This window comes from Coregonus clupeaformis, chromosome 2 (genome assembly GCF_020615455.1).
Source record: "Coregonus clupeaformis isolate EN_2021a chromosome 2, ASM2061545v1, whole genome shotgun sequence".
Taxonomy (NCBI): Eukaryota; Metazoa; Chordata; class Actinopteri; order Salmoniformes; family Salmonidae; genus Coregonus; species Coregonus clupeaformis.
Genome location: NC_059193.1, coordinates 9,997,283 through 10,010,178, shown reverse-complemented (window position 1 = coordinate 10,010,178; position 12,896 = coordinate 9,997,283). Strand labels below are relative to the sequence as shown.

At 45.2% G+C, this 12,896-nt stretch overlaps 1 protein-coding gene across 1 annotated transcript in view; it reads left to right on the top strand.

The window, feature by feature from the left end:
* Nucleotides 1–12,896, top strand: part of ints6l (integrator complex subunit 6 like) — a 31,549-nt gene that overhangs the window by 2,628 nt on the left and 16,025 nt on the right. The window contains exon 3 of the mRNA XM_041904154.2: nt 10,696–10,845. Within this exon, the coding sequence (XP_041760088.1) occupies nt 10,696–10,845 (150 nt within the window). The remainder of the gene's footprint in view (nt 1–10,695; nt 10,846–12,896) is intronic.

The window sequence follows — 12,896 nt, the reverse complement described above, 5'->3', positions numbered from 1 at the left end:
ACCCAATGAAGTTGAGATTTAAAATGGTTAATGTAAAGGTTAAAGTTTAGGGTTAGGGTAGGGTTTAGGGTAGGGACGTCCCAAGGATCCCTATTAGCGCTGGCCATTTCTCAATGCCCCCACCCTCAGCCTTTCACTCGTAGTATAAACAGGACCCCTTTTCGTACTATAAACAGGGCCTTCTCAAATGGAATAAAACATCCCAACCCATGCCAATAATTAAGCAACAGGCAGAGGCAGCAGGCTGTAATGTTTGCATAATCAAATCAAATCAAATTTTATCAAATCAAATTTCATGTAACAATGTGGCATAGACACATAAGCACATAAGACTCCTGCCTTATTGTGGTCATAGACTGTGCTCTCTGCCACCACCGTGCAAGCGGTACCGGTGCACCAAGTCTGGAACCAACAGGACCCTGAACAGCTTCTACCCCCAAGCCATAAGACTGCTAAATAGTTAGTTAAATAGTTAACCAATAGCTATCCGGACTATCTGCATTGACCCTTTTTGCACTAACTATTTTTTACTCATCACATACGCTGCTGTTACTGTTTATTATCTATCCTGTTGCCTAGTTACTTTATTCCTACCTATATGTACATATCTACCTCAATTACCTTGTACCCCTGCACATCGACTCGGCACTGGTAATCTGTGTATATAGCCAAGTTATCGTTACTCATTGTGTATCTATTATTACTTTTATTATTATGTGTTTTACTTTTCTATTATTTCTCTATTTTTTTTCTCTCTGCATTGTTGAGAAGGCCCCGTAAGTTAGCATTTCATTGTTAGACTACACCTGTTGTTTACAAGGCATGTGACAAATACAATTTGATTTGATTTGATATCCCATGCAACTCTGCCCTAAAGCAGGAAAAGATGGAGTGAAATATGTTCTCCATTTTAGAGTATGTGAGAGGCAGCTAGCCCCAAAGCTCTCAAACGTTGAAATAATCTTTCAATGACAAGTTATCTCAGTTTACAAAACAAGTAGGTGTGACTGTTCGAATGAACCCATATGAATCCTGCAGTCACTGCAGCAGCTAGCTTTATCATTGGGATTTCAGTGTAACATTACACCAGACTTAGGAACATGAATAAGCAGTTGGGGCTAACTTGCTGTCAAGTATCTGACAGCATTTTTACATGTACTGTACATTTTAGTCATTTAGCAGACGCTCTTATCCAGAGTGACTTACAGTTTGTGCATTCATCTTAAGATAACCATGTATTCATTCTTTATAAATGCCCTGTCACATGTCTATTCATGCACTCTTGTTGGGGATGGGCACATATTTTGTATAAGAGTCAAATGAGTAGTGCTGAAGTGCATTGCATTTACATTTTTAAATTTTAGTCATTTAGCAGTCGCTCTTATCCAGAGTGACTTACAGTTAGAAACATTTACATTTACATTTTAGTCATTTAGCAGACGCTCTTATCCAGAGCGACTTACAGTTAGTGAGTGCATAATTTTTTTTCATACTGGCCCCCCGTGGGAATCAAACCCATAACCCTGGCGTTGCAAGCGCCATGCTCTACCAACTGAGCTATACGGGATGTAGCCTATGTTATAATGAATGTGTACAGGCCAACTGCATGAAACTGCATTGTTGCTTCTTCTTCTTCTATGGCTTCTTTGATGTGCAGCGTTGCCGAGGTGTAGAAGGTGTGCCTGCATCAGTGTATGCTGCTGTAGTTGTGTGGTTTGACAGTGACAGTACTGTAGAGTGGCTTTATTCCCTGGCACTTCATTAGCTTTGTCTCTCTGGCAGGTGGCCAGACATCCTCCCAGGGCTTTTCTACACCCCACTCCCTCCAATGAAAACACACATCCCCTCCTCCTTCTCCAAGTCTTCTTCCTCTCCATCCAAGGATAGGTGGTGGTTCATTAGCTATTCCATTTTACATTCCTTGGTGTCGGAGTTGGTTCAGCTTCTGTTGCTGTATTAAATGACCAGATAGGCCTATAAAGCACTTGTCTTCAGAATTTTCCTTGAGGGCATTGTTCCTGATTTGTTGCATATTAAGGGATCAAGGGACTTTTTATGAAACTGTTCAAAAGCAGAAGTGCTAAGTGTTCTGGAATATAAAAATAACTAGCTAACTGCATGGCTACTGAAATGTCACTTGTTTGGTCTAGGTACTTTGGAGAGAAAGCTCCTCCCTGTGTTAGGTGTTGACAACCAGACGAGCAGAGTTTGCCCAACAATAACCCAGCCTGTAATGTCTTGCCTGCCTTGCCTGGTGAGAGATGGAATCTGACTGCTGAACCTCTGCACTTCTTCTACTGAGCAGTGTAGCTTTTTATCTCTGTTTCATTATTCATGAGCTATTCAGCCGCCAATCAGAGAAGAGTTCCATGGAGACGCTGCTGGATAAAGACAATGCTGTCTTTTCCTCCTCGCTCTGAGTTCACTTGTTGTCCCGTTCCTGGACCATCGAGAGGAGCGTCGTTCTTCTCTTCCTCCTCCTGCCCCAGCGCTGACATTTTGTTTTCTCACTTGGATTTTGTTTTTCTCTTTCACACTCCTTTCCTCTCTAGCTTGACATGTTATTAGGCAGAATATGTGTACTGTGTGTACGCTATGTTTGCTGGAGCAGTTCATCCACCTTCTGTCATAAAGAGCACATGTTCAATTTAATAAAAAACTAGTTTTCACATTTCAAGAGGTTCAATAAAAAAATACTATAGTAAGTGCCTAATAAGTGCCAAAAAAAGTAACAGGGTTGGCCATGACAGGGTTGACTGTAAAAGGGTTGACAATTTCATCTTAAATCAGCCATAAATCCCCCTGTGAGGGGGAATGGAATCTTGTTGTGTGCATCAGGGAGTGGCAATTGAATGCATTGTTAAAACAAATCACTCAGTTTTCCACCACAAAATGGCCTTAAAGAGTACCTGCTTTTACACTATGATTTGACTATTAGATGTTCAATGTTTCTTTTGAAAAAGCATTTTGTAAAAGGAATAGTTTCACCATATTAAAACGAGAGTTCAGTTCATATAACAGGGTTGACCTTAAAATGAGGGACAGACGTAAATGAATCACTAATCACATGAAATAAATAATAATCTTCAGGAAAGACTTTGTCAAAGCAACAAAATAACTAGGGCTTTACAATGATGGTGAAAACTTTTGGAAATTGTGGGGTTAAGTGTGTTACAATCTTCCTAGAAGTCACAGAGGGTGCACGGAGGTACATGTCAATATGCTGAATTTTGGCACTTTAGCAAGTCATTATTCATATAAAAAAATCTGATTTATTGAATTATCCATGTGGTCTATATTAAAGGGCACTTCATTTACTATAACAGGCTTTTAAAACTCAATATTGTTGCACAATTTCTACTTAAAATATCAAAGGGACACAAAAGGCAGTCTTTTCGTGGAACGACTCCAAATGTTTAACATTGTGTTCTAATCATTCAGGCTTGTGTTTACTGCCCAAGCTTGGGCTGCCCTGCTCCGCCTGACTGCCTCTATCTTTCTAGGAATCTTGTCCAGGTCTGTCATTCACATGCCTGACCGGTACATCCAGGGCTGTCATTCACATGCCTGACTGGTACATCCAGGGCTGTCATTCACATGCCTGACCGGTACATCCAGGGCTGTCATTCACATGCCTGACCGGTACATCCAGGGCTGTCATTCACATGCCTGACCGGTACATCCAGGGCTGTCATTCACATGCCTGACCGGTACATCCAGGGCTGTCATTCACATGCCTGACCGGTACATCCAGGGCTGTCATTCACATGCCTGACCGGTACATCCAGGGCTGTTATTCACATGCCTGACCGGTACATCCAGGGCTGTTATTCACATACCTGACCGGTACATCCAGGGCTGTCATTCACATGCCTGACCGGTACATCCAGGGCTGTCATTCACATGCCTGACCGGTACATCCAGGGCTGTCATTCACATGCCTGACCGGTACTCCCAGGTCTGTCATTCACATGCCTGACCGGTACATCCAGGGCTGTTATTCACATACCTGACCGGTACATCCAGGGCTGTCATTCACATACCTGACCGGTACATCCAGGTCTGTCATTCACATGCCTGACCGGTACATCCAGGGCTGTCATTCAAATCATGATGTGGTCCTCTGTAGCTCAATTGGTTGAGCATGGCGCTTGTAACGCCAGGGTAGTGGGTTCGATCCCCGGGACCACCCATACGTAAATATGTATGCACACATGACTGTAAGTCACTTTGGATAAAAGCGTCTGCTAAATGGCATATTATTATAATAATAAATCAAATAAAATCAAATAAAATTGTATTGGCCACATGTGCCGAATACAACAGGTGCAGACATTACAGTGAAATGCTTACTTACACCTCTTAACCAAAAGTGCATTTATTTTTAATAAAAAAAGTAAAATAAAACAACAACAAAAAAGTGTTGAGAAAAAAAAGAGCAGAAGTAAAATAAAATAACAGTAGGGAGGCTATATATACAGGGGGGTACCAGTGCAGAGTCAATGTGCGAGGGCACCGGCTAGTTGAGGTAGTTGAAGTAATATGTACATGTGGGTAGAGTTAAAGTGACTATGCATAAATAATTAACAGAGTAGCAGCAGTGTAAAAAGATGGGGTGGGGGGTGGGGGGCAGTGCAAATAGTCCGGGTAGCCATGATTAGCTGTTCAGGAGTCTTATGGCTTGGGGGTAGAAGCTGTTGAGAAGTCTTTTGGACCTAGACTTGGCACTCCGGTACCGCTTGCCGTGCGGTAGCAGAGAGAACAGTCTATGACTAGGGTGGCTGGAGACAATTTTGAGGGCCTTCCTCTGACACCGCCTGGTATAGAGGTCCTGGATGGCAGGAAGCTTGGCCCCAGTGATGTATTGGGCCGTACGCACTACCCTCTGTAGTGCCTTGCGGTCGGAGGCCAAGCAGTTGCCATACCAGGCGGTGATGCAACCAGTCAGGATGCTCTCGATGGTGCAGCTGTAGAATTTTTTGAGGATCTGAGGACCCATGCCAAATATTTTCTGTCTCCTGAGGGGGAATAGGCTTTGTCGTGCCCTCTTCACGACTGTCTTGGTGTGTTTGGACCATGATAGTTCGTTGGTGATGTGGACACCAAGGAACTTGAAGCTCTCAACCTGTACCGGTCAGGCATGTGAATGACAGCCCTGACCGGTACAGGTTGACATGCCTGACCGGTACATCCAGGGCTGTCATTCACATGCCTGACCGGTACATCCAGGGCTGTCATTCACATGCCTGACCGGTACATCCAGGGCAGTCATTCACATGCCTGACCGGTACATCCAGGGCTGTCATTCACATGCCTGACCGGTACATCCAGGGCAGTCTTATGAGATTCTGGTTTAGGGCCACACATCCTAAAAGTAACTGCTTGACCCTGTCTACTAAGGACTTGACTCCCACTGGGGTCTGTAGTGGGGTCTGTACTGTGGTCTGTAGTGGGGTCTGTACTGTGGTCTGTAGTGGGGTCTGTACTGGGGTCTGTAGTGTGGTCTATACTGGGGTCTGTAGTGGGGTCTGTACTGTGGTCTGTAGTGGGGTCTGTACTGTGGTCTGTAGTGGGGTCTGTAGTGGGCTCTGTACTGGGGTCTGTACTGGGGTCTGTAGTGGGGTCTGTACTGTGGTCTATACTGGGGTCTGTAGTGGGGTCTGTACTGTGGTCTATAGAGGGGTCTGTACTGGGGTCTGTAGTGGGATCTGTACTGTGGTCTATAGAGGGGTCTGTACTGGGGTCTGTAGTGGGGTCTGTACCATGGTCTGTAGTGTCTGTACTGGTGTCTGAAACTGTGGGTCTTGTGGGAAGCCATTCCTGTCACAGATTGAGGGAGAGTCCAACTGCACAACCTGCTCCGCTTCAATGGCTGTGAGTCTGTGACCCCTTCCTTTTCTCTTCCATGTGATCACAGCTCTTTGGGCTTGTTAAGCAGCCTAGCTTTCACTGCAGTGACAGCTCTGATTTCTACCGTGCTCACGGTGCTCTCATGACCAGTTAGTTCATCACCACCCTTCTGAGTCAGAAATGCACAGTGACATGATGCTTTCTTTTTACATTCTACTGAATGGGTGTTGGTGCTTTCTGGCGTGGCTGTCTTGTCTGTTCAATACGTCATCACGTGCCTTCAACCTGGCATATTTTGGTTCTGCTCCTAAACTAAAGGATCATGGGAACTTAATGTTTTTTATTTATAGGAGTCTGCTTCCTCATAACTGGGGCTTTTGCGAGGAACAAGTTGTTATCTGTCTGTTTATGGAAAGCGGTCTCCTGTCCTGCAGTCAGTGTGTGCAGGAACCCAGCATGACTTAGCCTAGCCCCCAGCTGCTGTATCCTGGCTCATAGACTACCACTGTTCTATCGGGGTGGGGGGGCCTAGCTATATTCAGCTGCTGTACCCTGGCTCATAGACTACCACTGTTCTATCGGGGGTGGGGGGGCTTAGCTAGATACAGACACAAGTACATAGAATATTTTTGGATAATAAATAATTCATGATGATGTAATCACTATTTTCATTGTGAATTTGATGTTGTCTTTTTCTTGGCACTCTAACCCGGTGTCTGGGTTGCCGAGAGACATTTGAAGACGATGATGTCAGTGCTACATTCAGGATGTAGGCTAGCTCTATGGCTTTGTGTCATGTTGTAGCCTGTTTCACCACATGGCATGAAGCACAGCCTACAAATAAATAGCCTACCACAATATAATGTTGACAATCCAGTCTCAATATCCTAAACCTTCCCCAAACGTCGCAACATCAGAATAGTGGAGTAAATGTTTTCTAATGCATACATCCTTGACCCTCTTTCACTCTTTTTCATATCTCCCTCCACCTGTTTTCCCTCCCTTTCCCACCCCACCCACCAGACAAGGTTGTGGTAAAACAAGGGACTCTGATTGCACACTTATACAGCCTGCAATGAGTTGTTGATTTGGAGGGAAAGAAGGTTGGGCAGGGAAATTGAATTACTCTTTCACTTGAATTATTGAGTGTGAGTTAAGAGTTCTACAGCCTGCCAGTAGGGTTTTGTCTTCAGTTCTACAGCCTGCCAGTAGGAGTTTGTCTTCAATTCTCAGCCTGCCAGTAGGGTTTTGTCTTCAGTTCTACAGCCTGCCAGTAAGGAGTTGTCTTCAGTTCTACAGCCTGCCAGTAGGGTTTTGTCTTCAGTTCTACAGCCTGCCAGTAGGAGTTTGTCTTCAGTTCTACAGCCTGCCAGTAGGAGTTTGTCTTCAATTCTACAGCCTGCCAGTAGGGGTTTGTCTTCAGTTCTACAGCCTGCCAGTAGGGTTTTGTCTTCAGTTCTACAGCCTGCCAGTAGGGTTTTGTCTTCAGTTCTACAGCCTGCCAGTAGGAGTTTGTCTTCAGTTCTACAGCCTGCCAGTAGGGCTTTGTCTTCAGTTCTACAGCCTGCCAGTAGGGGTTTTGTCTTCAGTTCTACAGCCTGCCAGTAAGGCTTTGTCTTCAGTTCTACAGCCTGCCAGTAGGGTTTTGTCTTCAGTTCTACAGCCTGCCAGTAGGGTTTTGTCTTCAGTTCTACAGCCTGCCAGTAAGGGTTTGTCTTCAGTTCTACAGCCTGCCAGTAGGGTTTTGTCTTCAGTTCTACAGCCTGCCAGTAGGAGTTTGTCTTCAATTCTACAGCCTGCCAGTAGGGTTTTGTCTTCAGTTCTACAGCCTGCCAGTAGGGTTTTGTCTTCAGTTCTACATCCTGCCAGTAGGAGTTTGTCTTCAGTTCTACAGCCTGCCAGTAGGAGTTTGTCTTCAATTTTACAGCCTGCCAGTAGGGATTTGTCTTCAGTTCTACAGCCTGCCAGTAGGGTTTTGTCTTCAGTTCTACAGCCTGCCAGTAGGGTTTTGTCTTCAGTTCTACAGCCTGCCAGTAGGGTTTTGTCTTCAGTTCTACAGCCTGCCAGTAGGGATTTGTCTTCAGTTCTACAGCCTGCCAGTAGGGCTTTGTCTTCAGTTCTACAGCCTGCCAGTAGGGTTTTGTCTTCAGTTCTACAGCCTGCCAGTAAGGATTTGTCTTCAGTTCTACAGCCTGCCAGTAGGGTTTTGTCTTCAGTTCTACAGCCTGCCAGTAGGGTTTTGTCTTCAGTTCTACAGCCTGCCAGTAGGGTTTTGTCTTCAGTTCTATAGCCTGCCAGTAGGGCTTTGTCTTCAGTTCTACAGCCTGCCAGTAGGGGTTTGTCTTCAGTTCTACAGCCTGCCAGTAGGGTTTTGTCTTCAGTTCTACAGCCTGCCAGTAGGGGTTTGTCTTCAGTTCTACAGCCTGCCAGTAGGGTTTTGTCTTCAGTTCTACAGCCTGCCAGTAGGGGTTTGTCTTCAGTTCTACAGCCTGCCAGTAAGGATTTGTCTTCAGTTCTACAGCCTGCCAGTAGGGGAATGTCTTCTGGGAACGTAACAACACTAGATGGGTCAGGTGTGTGTGTGTGTGTCCATGTGACTGTGTGTGTACGTACTTGAGTGATTCAGTGTGTGTTACTCCTTTGTGTGTAGGTGGGTTGGGCTCATCAGCTGAGTGAAGGAATGCAACATGCTACTTCACATATACAATTGCTTTAGCATTGTTTTATGCTATTTATCATTACTTCATAATTACATTGGAGTAAACACATTCTAGAGGTTAGATAGAATAACCCATGCCTTGTATCCAAGGACTACAAACACTTAAAAGCGACTCTTTCCCGTTGTATTTCCTGCTCAGTGTCTATGTCTCCTCCAAACTCCCACCCTCTCTTTCTCTCTCTCTCCCTCCTTCCCCTGCTCTCTCTCTTTAGGAAGCATGGTACCACTTACGGTGGGGCTGGTAAGCCTGCAGGTCATCTGTAGATTAAGCATAATGCTGTAACAGTAAGGTACTTGACCTCAGTGGAGGAAAGAGCGAGAGCAGCCACTCACTCACACTCCCCTACTAGGCTGCTCTCCTACGGGAAAGCCCTGGTCTCATGGGAAAGCCCTGGTCTCATGGGAAAGCCCTGGTCGCATAGGAAAGACCTGGTCTCATGGGATGAGCAGCTTCAGGAAGTGCTTCAGCAAGAGCCAATAGTGGCCATTACTTTGTGTTTTCTGAGATATTGTTTTCTATATTACAAATAGACCTACCATTTTCAAACCAAGCACTCTAAAGGCATAGCCTGAGGAAGATGTAATCTCCTAGCTTCATGGTATCATAAACATATTATTTAAAGGGATAGTTTACCTAAAGTACAAAATTACACATTGGTTTCCTTATCGTGTAAGCAGTCTATGGACAAGGTATGACAGCAATACATGCTTTGGTTTAGTTTCCCTGGCACTGTTTCCACATGCTAACGTTTTAGCATTTTTGGCACAAATCCCATTCAAGTCATGGGACTGATATTAGCATTTTTTGCACATGATGTCCAAATCAGCCAAAAGTATCTAAAATTGATTGTTTTTTACCCCCTTTTCGATCTTGTCTCATCACTGCAACTCCCCAACGGGCTCGGGAGGCGAAGGTCGAGTCATGCGTCCTCCGAAACATGACCCGCCAAACCGCGCTTCTTAACACCCGTCTGCTTAACCCGGAAGCCAGCCACACCAACGTGTCGGAGGAAACACTGTTCACCTGACGACCGAGGTCAGCCTGCAGGTGCCTGGCCCGCCACAAGGAGTCGCTAGAGCGCGATGAGCCAAGTAAAGCCCCTCCGGACAAACTCATCCCTAACCTGGACGACGCAGGGCCAATTGTGCCGCCCTATGGGACTCCCGAACACGGCCGGTTGTGATACAGCCCGGGATCAAACCCGGGTCTGTAGTGACACCTCTAGCACTGCAATGCAGTGCCTTAGACCGCTGTGCCACTCGGGAGGCCCCACTTATAGATTATTTAAACATGATACGCGACAAATGCTAATTTCAGTCCCATGACTTGAATGGGATTTGTGCGACAAAAATGCTTAAACGTTCGCATGTAGAAACCGTGCCAGCGAAACTAAACCAAAGCATGTATTGCTGTCATACCTTGTCAATAGACTGCTTACAGGGTAAGGAAACCAATGTATCATTTTGTAATTTGGGTGAACCATCCCTTTAATATAGAGCCTAATGTATGATAAATATCTGTCACGTGATGTGATAATACATATTTTCTTTAGCCTATATGAGTATGGAGCTTTTACTGTATGTCTTTAACCCAGCACTAATATGTTTAATATGAGTCAGTGTGTGGTTGTTTGTGCGTGCAAGCATGTCTCTATCCTCTGGGGTCAATGTCATTTAATACTGTCTGTCTCTGTGTGTGTGGGTGTGTCTCTCTCTGTGTGTGTGTGTGTGTGTGTGTGTGTGTGTAAGAGTGAGCGTGTGTGTGTTGTGGCCACTTTCATGACTGGTGTTTATGCGGGTTGATCATGCAGTGTAGTGTTGTTTATGCGGGTTGATCATGCAGTGTAGTGTTGTTTATGCGGGTTGATCATGCAGTGTAGTGTTGTTCATGCGGGTTGATCATGCAGTGTAGTGTTGTTTATGCGGGTTGATCATGCAGTGTAGTGTTGTTTATGCGGGTTGATCATGCAGTGTAGTGTTGTTTATGCGGGTTGATCATGCAATGTAGTGTTGTTTATGCGGGTTGATCATGCAGTATAGTGTGATGACGCAAGACTCCCTCTGTAATGTATTGCATTCCCTCCATGTGGTGTGTGTGTGACACACTATCCCTGTGTGTATTTCAGGCGGGCTGGAAGGAGAACCATGCCACGTTTATGAGTGAACTGAAGAACCTGCAGGCGTCTGGACTGACCACTCTGGGTCACGCTCTCCGCGCGGCCTTTGACCTCCTCAACCTGAACCGCCTCGTCTCCGGCATCGACAACTATGGACAGGTATACCTGACACTCACCCCTCTACACCTTTTAATATAACATACTTTAGTATAAAGTACGTCACCCAGACGTACTTTATTTTTTCCCAAAAAATAATAATATGGAATATCAGGCAATAGTTAACGTATTATTATGCACAAGCATTCTGTACAATAGCATGCAATACAGTGCATATAGATTTAAGGAATATTCCGTTTGTATATATATTTGTGTATAGTACAGTCGTGGTCAAAAGTATTGGTCTTCACAAAGTTCGCTGCTTCAGTGTTATGAGATATTTTTGTCAGATGTTACTATGGTATACTGAAGTATAATTACAAGCATTCCATAAGTGTCAAAGGCTTTTATTGACAATTACATTAAGTTTATGCAAAGAGTCAATATTTGCAGTGTTGACCCTTATTTTTCAAGACCTCTGCAATCCGCCCTGGCATGCTGTCAATTAACTTCTGGGCCACATCCTGACTGATGGCAGCCCATTCTTGCATAATCAATGCTTGGAGTTTGTCAGAATTTGTGGGTTTTTGTTTGTCCACCCGCCTCTTGAGGATCGACCACAAGTTCTCAATGGGATTAAGGTCTGGGGAGTTTCCTGGCCATGCACCCAAAATGTTGATGTTTTGTTCCCCGAGCCACTTAGTAATCACTTTTGCCTTACGGCAAGGTGCTTCATCATGCTGGAAAAGGCATTGGTCGTCACCAAACTGTTCTTGGATGGTTGGGAGAAGTTGCTCTCGGAGGATGTGTTGGTACCATTCTTTATTCATGGCTGTGTTCTTAGGCAAAATTGTGAGTGAGCCCACTCCCTTGGCTGAGAAGCAACCCCACACATGAATGGTCTTAGGATGCTTTACTGTTGGCATGACACAGGACTGATGGTAGCGCTCACCTTGTCGTCTCCGGACAAGGTGTTTTCCGGATGCCCCAAACAATCGGAAAGGGGATTCATCAGAGAAAATGACTTTACCCCAGTCCTCAGCAGTCCAATCCCTGTACCTTTTGCAGAATATCAGTCTGTCCCTGATGTTTTTCCTGGAGAGAAGTGGCTTCTTTGCTGCCCTTCTTGACACCAGGCCATCCTCCAAAAGTCTTCGCCTCACTGTGCGTGCAGATGCACTCACACCTGCCTGCTGCCATTCCTGAGCAAGCTCTGCACTGGTGGTGCCCCGATCCCGCAGCTGGACTTTCTTGGGCGCCCTGACGCCTTCTTCACAACAATTGAACCTCTCTCCTTGAAGTTCTTGATGATCCGAATAATTGTTGATTTAGCAGCAATATCCTTGCCTGTGAAGGCCTTTTTGTGCAAAGCAATGATGACGGCATGTGTTTCCTTGCAGGTAACCATGGTTAACAGAGGAAGAACAATGATTTCAAGCACCCTCCTTTTAAAGCTTCCAGTCTGTTATTCTAACTCAATCAGCATGACAGAGTGATCTCCAGCCTTGTCCTCATCAACATTCTCACCTGTGTTAACGAGAGAATCACTGACATGATGGCAGCTGGTCCTTTTGTGGCAGGGCTGAAATGCAGTGGAAATGTTTTTTGGGGATTAAGTTCATTTTCATGGCAAAGAGGGACTTTGCAATTAATTGCAATTCATCTGATCACTCTTCATGACATTCTGGAGTATATGCAAATTGCCATCATCAAAACTGAGGCAGCAGACTTTGTGAAAATTAGTATTTGTGTCATTCTCAAAATATCAGCCAATATGAGCAGCATTAGACCATTAAGGATAGCGGTGAGCATCGGGAGTGTGTAAGTCTCCTTAGCCTTTCTCCCTGTTAGTGTGTGTTTGTGTGTGAATAAGAGAACGCTGGCGGTAGGAAGCCCAGCAGCTAAGGAGTTGGATCTGTAGCCGAAAGGTGTCCGGTTCGATTCCCGGGCCAGGCGCTAGGAAAAGGGTGGAATTGATCTGGCAACTGGAGGGCTAATGGGTTCACACCCTCAAGACATTCCCCTACCGTTGGGCCCTTGAGCAAGGCCCTTAACCCCACAACCCTGTGCTCATGTATGATGTCTGGCGGTGGGGGGCTGAGAACAGAACAGAA